The sequence below is a fragment of the Saccoglossus kowalevskii genome, chromosome 7 (genome assembly GCF_978046115.1).
Source record: "Saccoglossus kowalevskii chromosome 7, keSacKowa6.1, whole genome shotgun sequence".
In the NCBI taxonomy this organism is placed as follows: domain Eukaryota; kingdom Metazoa; phylum Hemichordata; class Enteropneusta; family Harrimaniidae; genus Saccoglossus; species Saccoglossus kowalevskii.
This window is the reverse complement of record NC_140647.1, coordinates 21,277,921-21,289,666: the sequence shown is the minus strand read 5'-3', so window position 1 is coordinate 21,289,666 and position 11,746 is coordinate 21,277,921. Positions and strand designations below refer to the sequence as shown.

Below are 11,746 nucleotides of genomic sequence, written 5' to 3'. Positions count from 1 at the left end.
TGTGTGTGTGTGTGTGTGTGTGTGTGTGTGTCCGTCTGTTCCACTGATATCTCAAGAATCATACATCAGTTTTTGATGAAACTTGGTGCATAGATGCTCTGGGCCAATGCACAGATTTGATTAGGTTTTGGTAAAAATCCATGCATATTAATTACCTAATTTGCATGATAATTAGCTGATTTTTAGCTGTTCCACTGATATCTAAAGAACCACTCATTGGATTTTGATGAAACTTGGCACACAGATGCTCCAAACTAATGCGCAGATTTGATTAGTTTTGGGTAAAAATCTGTGCAATATTAATTACCTAATTTGCATAATGATTAATCAATTTTCGGCTTTTCCACTGATATCTCAAGTACTAATCATCACATTTCAATAAAACTTGGTACATAGATGTCATAGGACACTGCACAAACCTGATAGTTTTTAGGGTAATATCAGTATTTATTAATTAGCTAATTTGCATAATTAATTAATTTTCAGCTTTTGATATTTCAAGTAGTAATCATCACATTTCAATGACACTTGGTACATAGATGTCATAGGACACTGCACAGACCTGATATTTTTTAGGGTAATATGAGTACATATTAATTATCTAATTTGCATAATTAATTAATTTTCAGCTTTTGATATTTCAAGTAGTAATCATCACATTTCAATGACACTTGGTACATAGATGTCATAGGACACTGCACAGACCTGATAGTTTTTAGGGTAATATCAGTATATATTAATTAGCTAATTTGCATAATTAATTAATTTTCAGCTTTTGATATTTCAAGTAGTAATCATCACACTTCAATGACACTTGGTACATAGATGTCATAGGACACTGCACAGACCTGATAGTTTTTAGGGTAATATGAGTACATATTAATTACCTAATTTGCATAATTAATTAATTTTCAGCTTTTGATATATCAAGTAGTAATCATCATATTTCAATGAGACTTGCTACATAGATCTTCTAAGATTATGCAGACACCTGATTAGTTTTAATTGGATATTAATTACCTAATTTGCATAATGTTCCACTGATATATAAAAAAACACAAATTGGATTTTAATGAAACTTTTAAAGAGAACTATGCAGAAACCCAATTAGTTTTTGGTAAATATTTATGCTTATTAATCACCTAATTAACATAATTAATTAACACTGATATCTCAATTACTGATCATCACATTTGAATAAAATTTGGTACATAAATGCTCTAGAACAATAGACAGGCCTGATTAATTTTGGGTTAAAATTTGTTCATATTAACTCTCTAATTAGCATAATAATTCTTAATTTTTTTGTTCTGTTCATATTAGTTACCTGATTTACATAATTAGTTTTCAGCTTTTCCATCAATATCTCATGTACAAGTAATTTTGAATTAATTTTTAATGTGTCTTCAATACTCTCAGCACACAGGAGTTCTTTCTAAGCTTTCTTTGATTTCAATAATTATCTTAAAAATTACAATCAGTTTTCTTGACATTTAATTTTTTTTAACTAACTGACAAAAGAATGAGAGGAGTACTGCTGGTTCATATAGTATTGTTATTAAATACATTATACAATGTATATTTTTTTAAGCATTCCAGAGTAGAAAATATAACATACCATTACAATGATCACATAGCATTTTCCAGAACAAAACTAGGTATTGTCCCTAATACACAGGAGTTGTTTGTGTATAGATTATGATTAACCATTTGAAAACCAACAATAAATTTTGTCAACATTTACAAAAAAAAATAACCTAGATACATTTTTTATTTAATTTCAAATATTTTTATCAAGACACGCCTGTATATCACATAAAATTATTGGTCCAAAAGCAACAACAATTTTTAAGAAAAAATACAAAATATTGCAGTTAAATTGTGTGCGGGGAAAAATGTTGTTGTTGAAATTGTTAATGATCTAAATTGGGGTAGATACATAGCAGCATGATATTTTACTTCATTCTAGTCTCATCGCTTTTTTTTTTTTTTTAAACATGTTATTGATTTTCAAGCATAATCATGACTTTTTGGTTTTGTATATTAGCGTTGGTGTCATTTTTTATAGGAGTGGTGCGCCCTCTATTTTGTGCTTTCAAACTGTGCAATACACTGAGTCAACTGTGCATCATTTTGTACAAGAAACCCAATATAGACCATTTTCTCGGATGTAGCAATACTTGGGTGAAAAAATTTGTCTGCTTTTGTTATGGCAGCGTCTACAAACATGTCAGTCTGCTGATATTTTGTAAAAAGAATTTTATTTTCTGTGACATTGATCGGTGCATTAATAACCACAATATCACTTTCACTTGTTTATGTTACATCCCATATCTTGTATGTGCACGTATGCAAAACAACTTCTGGGAAAGTAGTCTATTGTCATTCATTCATTCATGTGGTATGAAACATTTACATTTTTAGTTGCCAGAGGGCATACTTCACAATTTGACAACTGTTAAATTTCTTCAAATTCACGTTGGTGACCGCTTATTTTTTTTACTGCTGTATAATTTCATATTAATAAGGTCTCTCAAGTAGAAGTTTGATTTAACTAGTTAAAATTATTCTACGAGTACTTAAAAGTACTCTATAGCGATACTCTGACAAATAAATTTAGTTTGTAACAGCTGTATATAGAGCATTAATGTGGTTGGTGACGCCAATTTTTTTATAATTCGTCACACTATCAACTGTTAGGAAAATATGGCTTCCCACTCTTTAAAAAGAGTGTTTGTGTGTCTGATGATCTAGCTAATAAAAACGAAATTAAAATTGATATGTGATTCAGACATTCTACTTTGACAACTAAGCTTAGATGTAGATAAATATGTCACTGCATTGATTGACAAGTGGATTACCTGATGGCCAAATTGTTCTTATTTTTATTCTGAAATATTGAAAACATTGTTTTTGACACTTTTAGTCACACAAATAGATTTATATTACACTGGGTGTTTGTAATGCTTTAGGGTAGACAATCGTAGTGGCATTCTTAGTAACTTTCAGAGAATTTCTGAATCACAGATCCATTTTTAACTTGTTTCTCCCCTGTTGCCATAGACACAAACCGAGATCATTAACAATGTACTGTTTCTTACTTTAAAGCAATACCTGGATGAAACTGTATTTTGATATAAATGGGAATGCCATACGTGTTCAATTAAGATCAAATCTAATTTTGTAATAGAAGAAAATTTAAAGTTTGTAGGTATTTTCATAGGTATCACTGTACTAGTACTCTATATTGCAAATCACAGTAGATATTTTCGTATGGTCATGGGTTGGGCAGTAATTGAGTGTATTTTATATGTAAAAAAGATGTATACATATATCTATGTTTTGTAGTGACTTTCAGAAGTGATGTTTTGTGACCTTCGCTGTCTATTTTGGTGATAAAACTTGCTTTTTTAAAGATTAGATATGCTTCACAAAATGTGTGTAGCAATAGACCATTTTCCGTTCACTGCGAGAATCACGCGTTATGCATGAAATCGAACGTAAAAACAGGACAAACAAAGGTCATAGCATCGTAGTGGCGTCAAACATCGGCCGGGATTCGATAAACGTGAAAATATATTGGGGGCATTTCCATGCTTAATAATGTGCTGTACACATTTGATGATAGACAATTTCGATTAAGTGAGGATATTCAAAAGCAATATTCCTCTGTCGAAGATCGGCCGGTCGATGTGAGCTATGAAATAAAGAAATTTGAGTTCAAAATCAAATTGTTCGATTTTTTCGACAGACGTTCAACGCACGTCTTTCATGCATCTCGCGAGATCTCGCAGTTGAGCGGAAAATCACCTATTAAGTAGAATACAAGATTTTCGTTACATCGGGATTTCAGAAAATAGCTAGATGCAAGATCACTGGATGATTTGGCATCTATAATACCTAAATATGACAAACTTAAAGAGAACGAGATTCAGGAAAACTTGTTTGGATTCTGTTTCAAACAGGTTTTTCTGTATTCTACATTCTGTGTCTGTGCCAGTCAATTCACCCCATTATGTATCGTTACGTAATCAATGGGCAAGTCGTATCAAGGGAGCCGACATAACAAACTAACATTCAGCATCCTAGCAGCCTATAGAGGGCTATAGGCTGCTAGGATGCTGAATGTTAGTTTGTTATGTCGGCTCCCTTGATACGACTTGCCCATTGATTACGTAACGATACATAATGGGGTGAATTGACTGTTAAATGAACCGTCAAGGTCTACAAATTTACCAGGTACACAGGACTACTACACCTACCGGTACTTGGTATCAAAGTTGTGTCAGAATACCTATGATCCCGCCTTGTCCGGCAGTGTTCATTACTAACAGACACATCAGGCATTCCTGGAAACAGATTCAGCTTGCGTACAAGTGATAATAAAATAAATGTGAATAAATTACAAATATTATCATATCATATGGGGCAGCCATCTTGAATATTGCTTGACACTAACTAACCATAGATTAAATATCGCTAAATTGATCATTTTTGTTTATTCTCACTTTTATGCCAGCTGACTGTGTTCTGGAACTCAGATTCATAATCACATCAACTGGAAGGAGTTTAACCTGCATTAGTGGCCTTTCACCCTTCACTAGTCAGGCCTGTCTAGCATGTGTTCATACATCGGACATGTAGCCCTTTTGTATAGTTATGTAAAAATAGTTTATTTAATGGTTAATAATTTTATTCAATGATAAGTATCAGGGGCAGACTAATGAACAAACAGACTATCAGATAGAACTGCACTGACCTATAGGGAGTAAACTGTATTGTTGGAGTTTTTGTTTTATGTGCAATGCATTATGGGAGAGAACTTTCCATATTTGTAATGGAAAACCATTATCATATTGGATACTTGAAAACTTGTTAAATTAAATGTCAATTTTTTTGAAATTGTTGACAGCATACTTTAATACTTTGTGACGTTTTTCTCCTTTGTTGCTAAGCAACACTTCACGCTACAAAGATATAATTTCCCCTTTTTAAGCATTTAACCCATAACAATACAAGCAGAAACATGACATATTCTTCAATTCTACCAAAACCTTAGGAAAGGTAGAATCAGAGATTTTTGAGTTACAATAATCCACACTTTAAGTTACCGTAATAATAATTTAAATTTATAATTATTGATTTTATATTGTAATAAAGCTATATCAATATTCATTGAATCTTGTTTATGTTTTATTTTATTATTACAAATTTCAAGTTGTTCATATCACATTTGACTGCATGTTTTTCCTGTATTGTCTACAGTTCCTTGTAAAACGATTGTGATTGATCTATTTTTCAAGAATTCATTTTTTTATTAATGAAAATTACTATAAATAACGAGTTAATTATCATAAACATTTGATTTTTTCACAGAGCTTAAGGTAGAATGCTACTTGTGTGTGCATATTTTAGTGCATGTAGCGATGACAGTATTTCTTGTTTTAGTCTCAGTCAACAGTACATAGACTTGTTTGTTAACTTTCAAGCTGTTGTTTTTAGAAAAACTGTCAAATATTGTCATCAAAATGATATATTAACAATGGTTTCCATAGACCACAATAAAAACGTGTACCCCCAATTACAGGATAGGTGTACGTACAGTTGTACAGCTCCTTTTGGTACTATTTATCATTTTTCCATCCTATGTCGCAGAGCATTATTTTGAGATACAGATTAATATGCTTGCCATAGGAAACAGTGTTAAAATGCCTAATAACTGACAATTTTAATTCCATTTTGGATATCAAATTTGTTCTCCATTGTAGCATGAAATAACACGCATATCAAAATTAAAAAATTTCATTATCCAAACTTTTGAGTAGCATTCTACCTTAAATATTTTTTTTTTACTAGTAAATGTTGTCATGCAGCATACATGTGTTAATCTGCTGGAGATGAGTTTAAATTATTTATTTGCTACTCTTGCCTCAATTGTAAATTATAATTTGCCTCACCTGTCTTGCATTGTACTGTTTGTTCAGTTCTAAAAAAAAAAATCAGCTAAGATTTTGCACACAAGTTGCATTCAAATTCAGTTTTGTTTAAGCATGTGTAATGCAATCATGCTATAACTATGTTGTAAACTTGTATGGTGCTCAATTTAAAAATAGCTACCAGCACTTTTTATTACATGTAAATCATAATTTTAATAAAATAGTTTTTATGCCTGTAAACTGGTTTCTGATCTTATTCCTATCACAATCATGATTTAAGTACGGTAGTTTATTCTATGCCCACAGTTTGGACGGTATTTGTTTGCAAAATTATGCACATCAATAAAGGTCAGTTACGCAGACAAAAAAATGTTTTTGGCTGGTATTTCAGGTTATTTGTCACTTAAAATTAAGTCATAGTTAACAAAACTGGAACCAGTCAACCATTTACAGCAAGCAAATAACACCGAATAAACGGCAAGGTAAAGACTATGTCTAATTATAGTAAATACGTACTGCGTGCGTGACTCGAACCGGCGCTCGCGTACGGCACCTAATCGCCTAGCTTCACGCCACTACACGTCTTCCCCTCGGCCACCGGGCATCCCCAAAAAAGGATGCTTAATAACCGAGCTTATTACGTGCAGAGAACGTGAAACCCGTCCACGCGATACGCGCCACACATTCTGGCCATGCTGTGTGGCGCGTATCGCGTGGACGGGTTTCACGTTCTCTGCACGTAATAAGCTCGGTTATTAAGCATCCTTTTTTGGGGATGCCCGGTGGCCGAGGGGAAGACGTGTAGTGGCGTGAAGCTAGGCGATTAGGTGCCGTACGCGAGCGCCGGTTCGAGTCACGCACGCAGTACGTATTTACTATAATTAGACATAGTCTTTACCTTGCCGTTTATTCGGTGTTATTTGCTTACTTTACTTCCTATGTCGACAGCAACTATGAGTTTAACCATTTACAGCAGCTCTGAGAATTATTCAGACAGTCAGTTAACAAGAGAGCTCACAATTTTGCAAAGCATGTTGGCATTTGTTTTGTTCTAGACTTGGTGGCACTGCTCGAGATACAGATGGAGGGAGAAATTACAAAGTTATCACAAAAATATTGCTCAGTATGCACTCGCAATACAGGACTGAATCAATGTCATAAGCTATGTATCATTTGATCACTAATGTTTGGTCAATGTATAATTTTTGGTATTCTAAAAAATATCCTCATAGATAGTATAAAGATGATAAGATAAAAACTATTTTAAAAGCAATTGAACACCTGGGAAACTCAACTCTAGAGGGCAGTATCCCACTCAGCAAATATCAGTTATAATAAAAGTCGTGAAGTATTAAACAATCATCGAAGTTTTATTTTTTTTTACAAGTTAAGATCTTTATAACTGTACACATGTCATTTCTGGAAATGAAGAAATCCTTGCAATAAGAAAACGGCTCTCGACATATCGCATAACAATATGCTATTTGGAACAAAATGTATAATTGTATTTACAATTTTCAACAACAAAAAAAACGTAAAATAATGAAGTTGACAAGCCAAATATTTATTTTTCTGGTATCAATTTAATTTTATATACAATATTAATTTAAAAAAATGCAATCTACCAAACAAATCCTAGTCTTTTTCGGGAATCTCCTGAATTTTGACCACTTTTAACATCAGTTGTACTATCTTTCTGATAAGTTGGCAACTCTACACCTGTGGCGTCTTGTACAAGATAACTTGGTCTAATACCACCTTTCCCTTCAAATACTGGTCCCATCCCACCACCATGTCCTTCACGTGCGGCTTTGACAAGGGGATACACATTACGGCCATTCTTGTGGCAATGAGTAATCACTTTAGCAGCATACTCTTGGAATTGATCCTCCTCTAATTTCAAGAGTTCTAAGTTGCGGCGATCATGTTCTAACTGATCTTGTTGTTCTTTTCTAATTCCACCAATATTCTCATCAATCTGCTTGTTGTGGAAACCCTGCAACGCTTGTGCCTCAGCTTTAGCGGCTCTCATTTTTTCCTCCTGTTGACTCTGGAAGATGCGATCAGCTTCCACTCTCAGTAGTAAATTCTCTGTTTCTTTACGTTTATTCTCCCTTTCTTGCTTCTCAGCTAGTTTCATCTGGGTGGTTCTGTGTTCCGCAATCGATTGCAGCGTTTTATGTAGCTTTTCTTCTTTTGCTTTGTCCTCCATCTCCTCAATTCTTTCTCTTTCACCGACTGCTTTTATAATTCTTTCATCTTCATTATCAACCTTCTTCTTCAGCTGCCCATGGAGCAGTTCCACCATTTTGTTAGTGTGGTCTTGTTTTTTTCTGGAAAAGAGATAAAGAATTTGGAATAAAGTCAAAAACATTTAACACTTTTGTAATACACATTCATCTTTCAGTGCATTCGTAACAGTATGTTTAATAGTATGTACCAGTGAGTAATAACATACTCAACAATGAATGCCCATTGCATTGAAATGTTGTTAGCTGGCGTAGCATTTATACCATGCCTCACAGTATAGATTAATGTAAAATATATCTTGTCTTTAATTACAGTTTAAAAGATAGATTCACAGTTTGCCTGATGTACTTACAGCCACAGTTCCTTTTCTTTAGTTTTTCTCAGTTTTCCCATCTTTCTCTTGGCTGCTGCAAAGATTCTTATTTCCTCTTCCTCCTCCTCTTCCTTTTGTCTTTCTGCAGCTCTGATGAGATCTCTGTCCTTTACAGTCTGTAAATGTGCTTTCATTATATCTTCCCTTTCTTTGCGTTTAATTTCCTCAATTCTTCGTTTTTCAGCTTCATATCGTTCTGTGTTTCTTTTGATCTCCTCTCCCTCTCGTACATCAGTAAGTTTTGCTAAATCTTCCTTTTTCAGATGATCATTAATTCTGAAATAAAACAAGGGATTTTCTTTAGAAACTGTCAAGCTACAAAAATGTGTCTTATTTCTCAGTGTTATTACCTGAATACCATTAATTCGACATTTCATTCAAATGATGCATTTTTCAATGTGAAAATTGATTACTGTGTCAGAAAAAAGATTGGTATCACTGACAATTTTACATGAATTTCTCGTGAAAATATCAGAAAATTAAACTTACTGATGGAGTTGGAATTCTTTGCATTTTCTTCTTTCCTCCATAGCAGTTCTAGCTTTAGCCTGATCTTCTAGAATACCCATTTCAACTTCTCTTTGATATCTCATGTAGATATCCCTGTCTTTACCAGCGCTGGCTCTTTCCCTGGCTTTCCTGAATTCTATCTGAGCTTCTCGTTCTTTCAAAACTTCAGTTAGGAGCAAAGCCCCCTGGTTATCAAAAATGAAAAGAACAGTCACAAAAATACTAGAAGGTAGAATAGCATATAGGAATTATTTGGTAAAATGCTGGTTATGTTTGGCAGCAAAATGATGACATGACATACTTACATGAAAACCTTTCACCCTATCTGTTTGATAATATTGCTGGGTTTTTGCTTTGTCTATGGCGATTTTCCTTTTTTCGGATTGAAATTTAGCTTCTTCAATATCCAGCTGTACTTTCTCTTCCTCTTCTTTCTCCTCGCGTATTTTACGAGCTTCCAACTTTTTTAGACGTTGTCCCTGTAATAGTTATAGCTGATTGTTATTATTGTGAAATGTAATAATACAAGCAAACAGCAATATATCAGGCATTGTTATTAATTTATAGCAAGTAGCTAGTCAAACTTCACCTAGTTATTATTTTTGGAGAGGTGGTGGGTTTAGGAGTATTTTGTGAATATTTTGATTTTTGTGATCACATTTTCAGTTACAGGATCGATGTTTTTGAATGGAGTTGTCTATTACTGGGTAAGAAATAAAATTAAATGCATTTATGTTTGGATATAATATAACATACACTCAGAAATCAGTATCCACAACATCCATAACAAATTCAAAGTTATTATGTAAGGGAATGTCTGTGACTACAATTTACTTTCGTTTTTTTTGTGAACATGACAATTTGACAACAACCCTCTTAAGTGCAATTTTAATTTACTGTGCCTGGAGATTTATGATAGCCATAATTACTTTTATGCAATATCATTACAGTGCTCTACCTCGCAGTGTTCTACAATGTTACACATACAGGCAATGTTAAAAAACACCAATATGGCTACCAATATCTGAGCACTGGTGTTCAAAATACCAAAGTTCAAAAGGTCCCTTGAAGTTGTCTATCTATGGATTGCTTTCATGTCCCAAGTATTATGCTGTTGAGGAGCAGAGGAATAAATAGATGAACTTACAGCTATGGTGTTACTCCAGTTTTTAACAACTTCCTTTGATCTTTCATGTAAGGCTAGTTCTTGCTCTCTCTGTGCTCTCATTCTCTGTTCCTCTCTGCTACTTTTGGACAACTGATCCTGGATCCGTTGCCAGTCTGTTTTGGATAATACAGTGACCTGTCTCAAGTCAGTACCATCCGGTAGCATCATTCCTCTTGGTCCCTGCTGTGGCGGTGAAAGTTGTTGTCTGGGAAGTTCAGCACTCTTTGATCCAGAATCTATTAAACAGTACATAACCATGACAGTTAATAATGCATGAATTAGAATAGGTTTATAAGAAAATTATTTACAATCAACCAACAACCATTTCAGATTACAGATCATTGGATACATGTGATAAATTTTAGACATAATTTTTAAATGTATCAGTAGATTAAAATTGTGATGATTTGTCTCTGATGTCAGCCACTTTCGGAGTGTGTTTCAATATACAATTTGAGGTACCCTATCATCAAATACTAGTATGCAGTCGATTTGATTGGTAAGATGGTTTGTAAGTGTATAAATTAATCATAGGTAAACCACATCCATGGGTTATCTGAAATGGTTGTATTTCAACTGGGAATCACATCTCTGTTTTAGCAAAAGGTAGAATGGCAACAACAAAAAATATGGTATATATAAAGATACAGCAATGCTCTGTAGTTACATGTACTTCAAACATTTACATAATTTTGTTGTCTGCCATCATAAGAACATTAATTTTCAACACAAAACATGTGAATTGAAATATTGTTTAGGTGTTGAAATATTCACACAAATGTTTTTGTTGTCTGCCATCATTTGAAGCAATCATAAGAACATTAAATACTGGTATGTTAAAAAGCCCACCCAGCCCTAATGCAGTGATTTTTTAACACCAAAAATTTGAAGTGCAATATTGTTTTTGATTTTGTTTGGTCGTATACGAAAGATTTTGAAATTTAATTAGATTTTGGCAAATCTACAAAAAGGGCAAAATTTAAACTCGTCCCTTTAAATGTTATTATAGTCTCGACAGGTCAAATTTCATAAGCAAGATATTGGCTTGGTGGAAGATGATCTCCCACACACTGGTCTGTTGTGAACATCATGGTTCTCCTCGATTCTGTAGCATGTGATGTTGCCGCATGTTACTGGCTGTAAAACTGAATATTATCGTATTTTAGACGAGACGAAGAGCCATTTTAGAGAAACGAGGTCGTACATGGACTTCACAGACGATATTACGTGGCTTCCCGTTCTAAACTAACCTCTCCTCGACTGTCCGCTTCTTCGTCCATGTCTGATAAGTTCCGCCGACATTCTGTCAGCCTTTTATATCACAGAGAACAAATAAATTCCAGATGAGACTTGAAAACGACCAAAATAAGCTATGTTGACGAAGTTTAGCCCTGCCAAGACTCCACACTCGACGAACAAGTTTGTTGCCAGGAACACGGCTTTGTTGATGACAACCCTGACTATCTACATATTAATTTATTCAAATTACTTCCATATAAGGGAGCGGTG

At 33.9% G+C, this 11,746-nt stretch overlaps 1 protein-coding gene across 1 annotated transcript; it reads right to left on the bottom strand.

Annotated features, from left to right (window-relative positions):
* Nucleotides 1-7,285: 7,285 nt before the first annotated feature.
* On the bottom strand, nucleotides 7,286-11,681 carry LOC100372239 (cilia- and flagella- associated protein 210-like). The gene is made up of 6 exons (XM_002739157.4): nucleotides 11,488-11,681; nucleotides 10,217-10,473; nucleotides 9,375-9,548; nucleotides 9,049-9,254; nucleotides 8,539-8,835; nucleotides 7,286-8,269 (listed from the first exon to the last, which is right to left on the bottom strand). The coding sequence occupies exons 1-6, from the start codon at nucleotides 11,537-11,539 to the stop codon at nucleotides 7,558-7,560; spliced, it is 1,698 nt and encodes a 565-aa protein (XP_002739203.2). The 5' UTR covers nucleotides 11,540-11,681; the 3' UTR covers nucleotides 7,286-7,557.
* Nucleotides 11,682-11,746: the final 65 nt, after the last annotated feature.